Source organism: Schistocerca nitens, chromosome 2, assembly GCF_023898315.1.
Source record: "Schistocerca nitens isolate TAMUIC-IGC-003100 chromosome 2, iqSchNite1.1, whole genome shotgun sequence".
NCBI classification, from domain to species: domain Eukaryota; kingdom Metazoa; phylum Arthropoda; class Insecta; order Orthoptera; family Acrididae; genus Schistocerca; species Schistocerca nitens.
The window spans coordinates 214,731,671-214,744,341 of record NC_064615.1 but is presented as its reverse complement, the minus strand read 5'-3'; the positions used below and the strand labels follow the sequence as shown (position 1 = coordinate 214,744,341).

At 39.3% G+C, this 12,671-nt stretch overlaps 2 protein-coding genes across 4 annotated transcripts in view; one reads left to right on the top strand and one right to left on the bottom strand.

The window, feature by feature from the left end:
• LOC126235930 (rRNA methyltransferase 2, mitochondrial) overlaps window positions 1-11,690 on the bottom strand; it is a 74,649-nt gene extending 62,959 nt beyond the window's left edge. For both annotated transcript variants that reach the window (XM_049944893.1, XM_049944894.1), the window contains exons 1-2: window positions 11,417-11,690; window positions 11,205-11,344 (exon numbers count right to left, since the gene is read on the bottom strand). In XM_049944893.1, the coding sequence (XP_049800850.1) occupies window positions 11,205-11,344; window positions 11,417-11,607 (331 nt within the window). In that variant the 5' untranslated portion in view covers window positions 11,608-11,690. The remainder of the gene's footprint in view (window positions 1-11,204; window positions 11,345-11,416) is intronic.
• A 36-nt stretch (window positions 11,691-11,726) lies between these two features.
• The window catches only part of LOC126235929 (WD repeat domain phosphoinositide-interacting protein 3), a 125,679-nt gene continuing 124,734 nt past the window's right edge, over window positions 11,727-12,671 (top strand). Inside the window, exons 1-3 of one of the 2 annotated variants that reach the window (XM_049944892.1) lie at window positions 11,727-11,922; window positions 12,009-12,185; window positions 12,312-12,494. In XM_049944892.1, coding sequence (XP_049800849.1) covers window positions 11,856-11,922; window positions 12,009-12,185; window positions 12,312-12,494 — 427 coding nt within the window. In that variant the 5' untranslated portion in view covers window positions 11,727-11,855. The remainder of the gene's footprint in view (window positions 11,923-12,008; window positions 12,186-12,311; window positions 12,495-12,671) is intronic. The other variant, XM_049944891.1, reaches the window with a different exon arrangement.

Sequence of the window (12,671 nt, the reverse complement as noted above, 5' to 3'; positions counted from 1 at the left end):
GCAGACACAGCGTACTATAAGGAAAGAATAGATGCTATGGAAAAGAACTCTGAAGGGTTGCTGAGGTTAACTAAGGAACAAGTGGCAGTGATAAGGGCCACATTAGCAGGAGTAAACAGAACAGTATATACACTAGAATCAAACGAACACATTCTAAGAACAGGCATGCAGAGACTAGAAAGGTTCTTGAAGGAATACGTGAAGGAGACAGATATAGGTTTCAAACGAGTAGCAACTTTTGCCACTGTAACGGAACAAGTATTGCAATTAGCGGCAGTGTTTGGCCAAATCGAAGAAGAGTACGAGCAAATGATAAATGCCATTGTAAATGCTCAAAAGGGAATACTTCAGCCTCACATCATTAATCCAGTGCAAATTGTGAAGTATCTAAGTTTAATCCGAGACGAATTAAAGGACGTGAAGTTTCCTGTTCCTCTCGCGGAGTCATCAGGCTACCTCTTGTTAAGAATAATCGATCTAGATGTTTTCATTTCCGGTAGCATACTAGGGTACGTAATTAATATCCCTTTAATAGATAATAATAATTTCAATTTGTACAGAGTTCTCCCATTACCAAAGGAGATCCCAAATATGAAAGGAAGGTACATATACACACAGCCAGAGAAAGAATTTCTACTGATAGATGAATCCAAAAGGCAGTACGCGAAACTTTCTGCGGATGATTTAAAATGTAAAGAACTAAGTAAGAACAGAAGACTGTGCAGACAGTCATTTGCATTGCTATCGACATTCGACCATGAGGAATGCGAAGCAAAATTATTGCAACCGGTAAGAGAAATTCCGGAAGATTGTGTGCGAAAAATAGTCGCACTGAATCAGAGCCTTTGGACCCATCTAAACAGTAACGAATGGTTATATGTAGCTCCTAAGGAAGAAGGACTGACAGTATTATGTGGAAAGGAACCCCCGAAGGATTTATTAATGAAAGGGGTAGGAAAGATAAGTTTTTATAGCAAATGTAAAGGGTATGGAACGAGAGTGTTCATACAAACAGATAGAGTAATTCATAGTAACGTAACCAAGAAGGATATAATACCTCAAATTAATTTAGAATTTGACTGTTGTGAGGTAAACGAAGAAAAGAAGAATGTCTCAATGCTAACGTTAGATTTACCACTGGAGCAGGTAGTAACACAATTAGACGACTTGAAAGTCGCTGGGAAAAGGTTGGACGATGTCCAGCGGATGGCAGAAAGGCAGGAGGAAGAACTAAAATACTCCAGATACTTTACCCATTACTCAATAACTACATACATAGCTATAGCAATAGTCATTGTTATTGTAATAACATGTTGTTGTAAAAATTGTAAATGCTGTAAAGAATGCTTCAAAAGTTTTTGGAAGTACTTCGACGATAGTAACTGTTGTGGAAAAGTATGTATAAGAAACACTATAGTAAATCAATACCCAGAGACTAGCTTAAGTAGAAGACAAGCTAATAAAGACACTGAAGATATAGTAATATACGAAAGATGTGGGAAAAACCAAGAGGACTCAGTTCTGTTCAGAAACAGGCGCTAAATCAAATCAAAAGATAAAATATATTAAAAGTGTCTTATGAAAAGGTGTAATCTATTTTAGTGTTTTGTCTATTTTATGAAACTGTACGCACTTGTAAAATCCAATGTTGAATGAAAATGATATTTTGTATCAATGCTTTAAAAATGTACCTTGATTGTAATTGTATCAATGACTTGGAAGAAAGTGTACCTTGATAAATGTATGTTTGATAAATAATTGTTGTAGCGATGATTTGAAAAAGAGAGAAGAAAGTGTACCTTGATAAATGTATGTTTGATAAATAATTGTTGTAGCAATGATTTAAAAAAGAGAGAAGAAAAGTGTATCTTGATAAATGTAGGTATAAAATGATTGTGTTTCACAAAGAACTTAATTGAATTAAGTGTATATGAAAGAAAAAGAAACATATGAAATGTTGATGTAACAAAAGAAAAATGTAACCAAATAAAATGAGAGAATCTCAATTGACGCTACTCTGAGGAGTAACGCCAATTTCCCGGGTGGGGGAGGTGTTGTAACCGCAGGAACAAGCCAAGTCTAATTGCAGTACCTTGAGAATAGTACGTAGGAAGAAGTTAAAACTGTAGCGCTGGACGCCAGGCGTGGCCGAAGGGTCAGCCGAGGCGGCACTCAAACTGCTGGGCAGCTGGGTGCTTTGATAAGAAAGTAAACAGCCAGCAGATACAAACGAAGGTCTGTGCAGGGACTCATGATAAGCATTCAATTAAGAGTATCAACAGAAAGCATTCCTGGCTAGAGAGAGAGGTCTGAGAGTGGAGAGAGAAAGAAAGAGGGCCCTTGGTGGGGACCACGCTACGTCATGAGGAGCCAATGAAGGGCTCAGGACGCAGTGTGTGACCATATAGGGAGAGGCGTCTCTGCCCCTCCACTCAGCCTCTGAAGAACAATAGCAACAACAATGCTTTAATGATACCAAATAAGGACACGTTGCCTTCGACGCTACGTCATGCTAAGCGCTGGCGGGGTCGAAGGGGAAACGCTAACAAAACCCGAGAGCACGCCGCTCTGAGGTCTTGTCGTGGCGGTTCTTGTCGTGTCGGGTCTTGTCTGGTGAGGGCGAAGAGTTAGCAGCAGCCGACTTGGGCTGGGAAACGGGCTGTAGGCAGTCAGCCGGAGATAGTCGCTGGACAGCGTTAAGGCGTAGCCGCGGGACTCTAACGTAGGGTGTTAGGAAACATTGCAGACCTTCTAGTAGGCAGTCGGAACGGTGGAGTCAGTCACCGTCTCTGTATTAGACTTGGCCTTCCTGGGAGTGCAACCACCGTCAGATAGGGCGAGTTGTAATCTCTTAGAATAAACTGCAATTTGTTAAAGTTATCACGACTTTAATTTCCATCACCTTCCTAGCCTTGTGAAAACCAGGGATTTCTACATCTTAGCCAGATCAAAAGACTCCCTCTCACTACGGTCAACCGGCTAAAATCCCATCCATGAACCGTGTCGCTCAATCCCTCGCAATACCCACGCTTGGGACGCGACAAGATGCCTGAAGACTCTTAAGCTACAAACATCACATATTTCGGTTAGCTTTGATGTTGTATCTTCATTTACGAAAATACCTCTGTGCAGAACACATTAGAAGTTATCAGCATCACATTTGAGAAAGGTATTCTGGCACTGTTTGGACTTGTGTTTACCTACACTTATTTACTATTAAAAAACCAACCTTTTTATTAAGTGGACAGTGTCACCATGGGAATTTGTCTGTCTCCCTTGGTGGTCAATTATTATTGGAAGACTTCGAGGAAAAGGCACTTTAGTTGGCACGTCTCCAACCTTCTTGCTACTGGAGGTATGTATATGATAAATGGAATACGGACATTACCAATGTTTCTCCAACACATGAACTCGCTCCATCCAAATATGCAGTTTACAATGGAAATGGAGAAAGATGGTATCTTAAAATTCCTGGCAGTCACGGTTAGAAGAAAAGCTGATGGTACAGTTGGACATAGCGTATACCGCAAACCAACTCACACAGAGTTATATTTGCGGGCCACATGCTGTCATCATCCTGCAAAACACACTAGTGTCTTACACTCTTTGGTACATATAGCACATGATGTCTCCCACACCGACGGTTGGCCTGGTGAACTGCAACGCCTAAAAATGGTATTCGAACACAATGGCTATTCTGATAGACAGATACGCCACATATTCTGCTCTAAGCAAGTTCAGAGCAGCAATGTAAACGAAGGTTCAGAGGCACCCATTGCAATGATTTCTTGCTGTATTTTGACAGCATGTCTTCAAGAATAGAAAGAATTCTGAAGAGAAATGACATCAAGTGTTTTGCTGGCACCAAAAAAAGTGAAGAATTTGTTGTGTTCAGTCAATCTTGGCCTTAGCAAACATGGAGTATATATGATCCCATGCCAAACTATGCAAGAATGTTGTATTGAACACCATCATCACACACGGCTGGGGCACCCCGATAAATCAGTAGTAGCGAAACAGTGCCTGGACACAGGGAATCACATTTCACAACAAGACTGAAGTTTTAACCTCAGCAGTGTCTTTATGGGACTGTGTTCCTAAGGAGGCCATACATATCCTTATGGTGGACAATTTAATCAATAGGGATGCAGGTTTTTCAATTAAGTGCCACCTGGAATCTAGCACTGACCATTATCTTGGGAGAAGTCATTCACTAATGACTATTATTACTTATTCTTGGCCATGTTGCTACCTCCTCTCCTAACTATCAATACCAGATCTTCTTCGCTCAAATTCCCTTTCTGTGTCTCACTATCCCTCATTACCTGACCAAGGGCAGCACTATGTTTTACAATACTTATGACCTGGTACTCTGATATTACTTTTCCCTGTAGCTGTTTGTTTATAAACTTCCCATGACTGTTAAATGGTAGCAGCACCTATCTTTTTCCATTTATCTTGTCCTCAATCTGTCACTTAATGTCTTGTTAATGAACTGAAGCATCTCCTGTCTTCTACAGTTGAATGAGGCTTCTCTCCCTCAACAGGTAATCGGCTACATCTGTCTTTAGCACAAAGATAACATAACAATCAATTCTGAACAATTCCCTTTTTGATCCTTTCCTATTACCCCTTCACATATCCCACTTCCTCCCCCCCCCCCCCCCTCCCAGTTGGTCTAAGTCAATTTTTGAGGCCTCAGTCTCTGCCTGAAGCATGTCTTGTTCTGTGAACTCCTTGTCTTTTTTTTACACTTAATCTAAATAACCATGGGGGAGAGTCTTGCTAGAAATCCCTCCTTCTGACCCACTGCATTGGGCCCAGTGAAACAGCAGTTCACAATCCCAACACACTAATTCCCAAAATACTAAGTAATGTGAGGCAACATGCACAGTTGTCATTCACGGTCATAACATTAACAACAATCATGTGTGTGTACATATTAGTGACCTTTTACAGTTGTGTTTACACACACTGATATGAGTGAAAAAAATTAGTGATACCAGGCAAGACTTCTAACACTGAATCCTCTAGTATAAACTTACCAAAATCAGATGTGGGTAATTCATGTACACAAACATTATGAACTCTCACATTTTTACACGATTCGAAGAGGACGTAGGTGGAGATGAAATGGGAGATATGATACCGCGTGAAGAGTTTGACAGAGCACTGAAAGATCTAAGTCAAAACAAGGCACCGGGAGTAGACAACATTCCATTAGAACTACTGATAGCCTTGGGGAAGCCAGCACTGACAAAACTCTTCCACCTGGTGAGCAAGATGTATGAGACAGGCGAAATACCCTCAGACTTCAAGAAGAACATAATAATTCCAATCCCAAAGAAAGCAGTTGTTGAAAGGTGTGAAAATTACCAAACTATCAGTTTAATAAGACACAGCTGCAAAATACTGACATGAATTCTTTACAGACGAATGGAAAAACTGGTAGGAGCTGACCTTGGGGAAAAATCAGTTTGGATTCTGTAGAAATATTGGAACATATGAGGGTATACTGACCCTACGACTTATCTTAGAAGATAGATTAAGGAAAGGCAAACTTACATTTCCAGCATTTGTAGACATAGAGAAAGCTTTTGACAATGTTGACTGGAATACTCTCTTTCAAATTCTAAAGGTGGCAGGGGTAAAATACAGGGAGCAAAAGGCTATTTACAATTTCTACAGAAACCAGATGGCAGTTATAAGAGTCGAGGGGCATGAATGGGAAGCAGTGGTTGGGAAGGGAGTGAGACAGGGTTGTAGCCTACCCCCGATGTTATTCAATATATACATTGAGCAAGCAGTAAAGGAAACAAAAGAAAAATTTGGAGTAGGAATTAAAATCCATTGGGAAGAAATAAACATCAACAAACGCAAAATGAGGATATGGGAATGTAGTCTAACTAAATCAGGTGATGCTGAGGGAATTAGATTAGGAAATGAGACACTTAAAGTAGTAGATAAGTTTTGGGTCATTCCATGTCAATTCAACCAATTTGAGAAAATGTTCCAGCTGATAGTCTCAGGTTTGGTTGAAATTTAGCACACCAATGCTAACAAGTGTGGGACACTCATGTACAAAATTTTAAGTTCTCCTGCCAATTAGTTCCAGAATTATGGCTTGTGAAACAAAGTGGGGTGACCAGGAAATTGCAACCCACATCTGGCAATCTATTTTCAGACCCAACTTCAGGTCTTAAAACTTTGGAACTATTCCGCACAGTCCAGTGAAATTTTTACAACCCAGTAACATCCACATAGAGAACATACTCTATGAATCAAAACACCAAAAACATATTTCTGAGGGAAAATAAAAAGATCCAAAATGTGATTTAAAAAACGTTAAAAGGTACATATTGTGGGTGCCCTCTATGCCAAATATAATTCACTCAAAAAGGGTATAAATTTTTTGTGGTAAGCTTAACGTGGCCTAAACACACACAGAACTCATCATGCCCGTATCAGTTACAAAAATGAGTTACGTGCACAGAAAACTACAAAAATTTGAAAAATTACCTGAAAAACATGGATTTTTGAAGTGTGGTAGCACAAAAGGGACACGTGGTATCCAAGACAAATTTCAAACACTGCATAAGTAGACCTTAATATAATATGTGGCAAAATTTCAACTTGTTATTGCAAGGCATTTGTGTACAATAAAAGTTGACAGAGATGTATTTGGTTACGTTTCTTGTAACACGAGTTAGCAAGTAATAGTGATGATGCAGACAGCTTGTTTGAAATAAAGCTGCAGCAATTGTTGGGAACCATTAGGCAACAGAAAGTTAAACAGTGGTAGTTCTCAGGGACAGAATGAGTCATTGTTAGGTAGGAACAACAAAGGAAACAAGCAACAATTACAGGTTACTCATGTTTTTAAGATTCTAGTTCAGACTGGTCAGTACTATTGTGGAAAGTCAGTATGGAGGCAGATGAGTGTACTAGTGGTGCTTTTGTTCAAACAAGTTGCAGTATTGGTAGAGCACAAACATCTGAATGTCTTAAAACAACATATGGAACAAAATTTGGCATTTGCTTTGTCCTTTATGATCTGGATGAATCGGACCAAGATTTGTTGCTATGGAGATACGGGATACACCCTGTGGGCACAAGAAGTACAGTTCCAGGAAACTTTAGTGTTTGTTATCATCATATGAAAGTGTTTCTGGATAAGTATTCTTTCCTACAAAGTTGTTGTTTTGATCCATTTCAGATTCATAAGAAGACAGTGAAGTGTGAAGTGTAGCCTCAGAGAAATTGATATAAAATCAGTATTGAAAGTGAATCAGTGCATGGGACTTAACATGAAACCAGGACAAAAGTTATGTTCCAGTTGTCTTACACAGCTAAAAAATGAAGAATATTCTGATAATTTACATGACAGTGACGAAGAGTATCAGCCACCTACAACCACAGCGGATGAGCAATTAAATACTTGAGTGACTGCTCTTGGTTTGTCTCCCATGAAGACACGCAAAGTTGGGAAAAGAGACAGGACCAGGTATGGTAGAAGAAAACTACAAGGAGCTTAAATGGAATTAAAACACAAAATAGCTGACACACTAATGGTGGAAGAGGAAGAACTATCTGCTCCAAAGGAACAGAAATCATGCCAGAAATACCCTGATTTGGACAAAATTGTGCATGATTTAAAAGAAAAATGTGTCATATCCACACGCCAGAAAAAAAGTAGCTATTCTTGCCCTTGCACCTTCCAGCTGGTCTATTGACTACACTGCAATGGAATTCTTGTTTCTACATATATGGTATAGCAAGCTAGGAAAATAAAAGCAACCCAAGGAGTGCTTCCACAACTTCAGCAGACTCAGGATAAGCAACTGAGTTCAGAAATAAAGGTGCTAGTGTCGGAGTTTTATGAAAATAGTGACTACAGTCGAATAATGCCTAGAAAAAAAAGACTATGTAACGGTGAAAGTGGGAAATGTACGTGTACAGATGCAAAAAAGACTGTTGCTATGCAACATACCAGAACTATATGTAGAATTCAAGGAAAAGTATCCCAATACCAAAGTAGGTTTATCATCTTTTTTCAATCTTCGGCCAAAATGGGTTGTGCCTGTAAGTGCAAGGGGCACACACAATGTTTGTGTATGTGAGACCCATCAAAATGCTAAGCTCATGTTTGCTGCTATAAAGGCTGGTCTGGATTACAAAGCTGCAATGAAGCTGCTAGTGTGTGACAGCAGTTCCTACCAGTGCATGATACACAGATGTGAAAAGTGTCCTGGTAAGGCAAGTCTTGCAGAACACATGAATAACAAACTTTGTGGTGAACTCCTTATGGATGACGATGAACATGTTTCTTATAAACAACGGACACACATGGATCGCACAAGTCTTGAAACAAAGCAAAGTACAATAGAAGATTTTGTTGAAATGTGTTGTCAAAAAACGGACCACGCACAGCAACAGCACAATCGGCTTATCTCCAGTTTTGTAAGGATAATTTGAAACAAGTTGAAATTATGGTAATACTAGACTTTTCTGAAAGTTATGCATTTATAGTTCAAGATGCCATCCAAGGATATCATTGGGACAACAGTCAAGCAACTCTCCAGCCATTTGCGATTTACTATAGAGGTGAATCAGGTGATGTGTCTGTCATGAACCTGTGCATTTTTAGTGACTGTTTAATTCATGATGCCATTGCAGTTCATGCCCAAATTCGCACTGTCATGGCATATGTGAAAAACAAGCTGCCTCACATACATTTTGTGAAAAACTTCAGTGATGGGGCAGCTAGTCAGTACAAAAACTGTAAAAATCACAAAAAATTTATGCATGCATTACCATGATTTTCAGATTCACGCAGAATGGAATTTTTTCGCAACAAATCATGATAAAAATGTATGTGATGGTATTGGTGCTACCATTAAGTGCATGGCATCACGAGCTAGTCTGCAGCACCCTACAGAAGATCACATTATAACACCTCTTCAGTTATTTATATGGGTACAGAAAAATATCTCTGGCATACAATCATTCTATGTTTCGAAAGATGAGGTAAAATCAGTCAAAGAGTTGCTAAAAAGCAGACTAGAACACGTTAAACTGTTGCAGGCACAAGGAGCCATCATCACTTCTCTCCAGCGGACTGTGACAATGTGCAGATTGTCTGGTTATAACTATAGGTTCATACACAACATGTGTCTTCACAGTGTGTCTGACTCAGGATTCAGAAGCAAAAGTAGCAACATACAACCAGGTTTCTATGTTATTGCTGTTTATGATGACAAATGGTACTTAGGATGTGTTGCAGAGTGCTGTGAAGCAGAAGGTGATATATTTGTGAACTTCATGGCACCAGCAGGACCAGCAAGATCATTTCATTGGCCACGTTTGGCAGACAGGTGTTGGATTACTTTTGAACATATTCTTATGACAGTTACAGTTCCTCCCACAGTGTCAGGAAGACAGTACAACTTGCCACTCACTGTACAGAGTACAGTAGCTAAAGCATGGGAGAACTTCTGTTCAAAGCACAATTGACTGGTTTTTAGCAGTTAAGGTGCAGTAAACATTAATGCATTGTACACAAATGTCTTGCAATAAAATGCTGAAATTTTGAGACGTATATCATTATGGTCTACTTATGCAGTGTGTGAAATTTGGCTTGGATACCACTTGTCCCTTTTGTGCTACCACACTTCAAAAATCCACATTTTTCAGGTAATTTTTCAAATTTTTGTATTTTTGTGTGCATGTAACTCATTTTTGTGACTGATATGGGCATGATGAGTTCTGTGTGTGTGTTTAGGCCACATTACGCTTACCACAAAAAAATTTATACCCTTTTTGAGTGAATTATATTTGGCATAGAGGGCACCTACAATATGTACCTTTTAACGTATTACATTTTTTTTAATCACATTTTGGAATTTTTTTATTTTCCTTCAGAAATACGTTGTTGGTGTTTCGATTCATGGAATGTGTTCTCTAAATGGATGTTACTGGGTTGTAAAAATTTCACTGGACAGTGCGGAATAGTTCAAAAGTTATTAAGACCTGAAGTTGGGTCTGAAGATAGATTGCCAGATGCGGGTTGCAATTTCCGGGTCATGCCACCTTCTTTCACAAGTCATAATTTTGGAACTAATTGGCAGGGGAAACTAATACTTTGTACACGAGTGTTCCACACATGGTAGAATTAGTGTACTGAATTTCAGTCAAATCTGAGACTAAGAGCTGGAGCCCCTGGTTGAACTGACATGGAATAACCCTTTTGCTATTTGGGGGGCAAAATAACTGATGATGGTCGAAGTAGGGAGGACATAAAATGTAGACTGGCAATGGCAAGAAAAACGTTTTTGAAGAAGAGAAATTTGTTAACATCGAGTATAGATTTAAGTGTCAGAAATTATTTTTCTCAAAGTATTTGTATGGAGTGAAGCCATGTATGGATGTGAAACATGGACGATAAATAGTTCAGACAAGAAGATAATAGAAGCCTTTGAGATGTGGTGCTACAAAAGAATGCTTAAGATTAGATGGGTAGATCACGTAACTAATGAGGAGGTACTGAATAGAATTGGGGAGAAGAGGAATTTGTGGCACAACTTGTCTAGAAGAAGGGATTGGTTGGTAGGAATTGTTCTGAGGCATCAAGGGATCACTAATTTAGTATTGGAGGGCACTGTGGAGGATAAAAATTGTACTGGGAGACCAAGAGACGAATACACTAAGCAGATTCAGAAGGATGTTGGGTGCAGTAGTTACTTGGAAATGAAGAAGCTTGCACAGGATAGAGTTGCATGGAGAGCCGCATCAAACCAGTCTGTGGACTGCAGACCACAACAACAAAAGAAACGCAAATAAATTCATCAAGACGATATTTACTCAGTTTTTATCGTGAACATATTTAAACCGACTCCAGCTATTTCTCTCCTTTTTCGAAATAAAGGAATAATACTAATAAAAACGTGGAACTTTCGTAATGTAACTGGCACAGGCACTCTTAACACTCAGTTACCATGTAATACAGACGACATTAACTGTCAACATCAGATTAAAAACTTTACAAACTACTAAATGTTAACAGTGGATAACAAAGTCACTATTAATAGCAACCAATAGTTTTCTTTACATGTATATATTTTTGTGTTGTACTCCTTCATGTGTCTCGTTGTTATTAAAATGGACCATGTACAAACAAACATATAAAAAATGATGCAATGTTTTACCTGTCCCCAATGCGTTAACCCGTTCAACAGCAACTTGGGTCCAACTTCCAGGAGCAGCCCCACAATCTATAACACACTGGCCAGGACTCAGTATACGGAATCTGTCATCTATCTCCCTCAACTTGAATGCACTGCGACACCTATCAACCAAGATTAAGATTATTTAGTCATAAACAGACTATTTAAAAAATTCCGATATCAATGACATTAACCTGTAGTTTGACATCTTGGCTTTCTCCACGTAAGGGTCTGAAAATTGACGGAGCAACCATAGATGAGAACTTTTTCCTTTCTTTCGTGGGATCTGTTGTTTCATATTTCCAGCTGTAGTGCTGAAAACACAGCGACAAGTTCTACTGGCAATGCCTCTAACGTGGACAGGCGTTAACACTTTGCCATACATTTCATATAACTCCTCAGACAACAGAGCGAATCATGTATCCTCTTTCACAACCAAACACTTACCGCTTTGCGACTATGTTTTGTTTTGGCCGCGTCTAAGGTGGGGAAATAAAAAATCTTATTGGTTGGACGCGAATGTCAATAAAAATGGCTGCAGTAGAGTAGTGGTTACAGCACTACTGGGAAGGCATGTAGATAAAGTTAGGTTAAATTTTCTTTATCTTGGCACCGCACACGATAACAAGAGACATGAATTTAGGAACCACCAATCCATACAATAATGGGCTCCTGTACGCGGGTTTCAATCAGGACCAAGGTGAGACTTGTCGTGCGCGTGGTGACACCGCAATGTGTACAGTGTACAACGTGCGCAGTTTTGCTTACAGACGTTCGACATTTCAGGATGCTTTGCATGCGGAATGGAAAATGGTTTTCGAGTGTATAACTGTGATCCACTAAAAGAAAAAGAACGACAAGATTTTTCTGAAGGTGGTCTTGGTTATGTTGAAATGCTGTTCCGGTGCAATTATTTGGCGCTTGTTGGAGGTGGACCCCGGCCGCTCTACCCTCCGAACAGAGGTTACTACATAGCTACATATAAGTAATAGTAAGATATGTGTATTTCAAATTACCTCGAACACATGTAGACATAATAGTTTTCTTTTTATGTATTCATCGGTGTATGTAATGCTTTGTTCTGTTTAGTGATGATATGGGATGATTTGAAGAAGTCACCTGTCATTGCGATGGAATTCAATGCACCTGTCCGAGGAGTACGTCTCAGGAGAGATAGAATTGTCGTTATACTGGAAGGTGTAATCAAAGTCTACACATTCACAGCAAATCCACAACAGCTACACGTGTTTGAAACTAATCCAAATCCTAAGGGTGAGTTGATAGATTATAGTTCAGTAAAATGTGTGAGTAAATACTGCATAACTAAATAATTGACTACCAGCAAATGTGTCGATTTGACCCTAAGTGAAATGGCCTTCGTAGCTGCAAGATAAGTCAAAAAATGTTGAACATACATTCATTTGAAAGGTAGGCCTAGTAATTAACTTA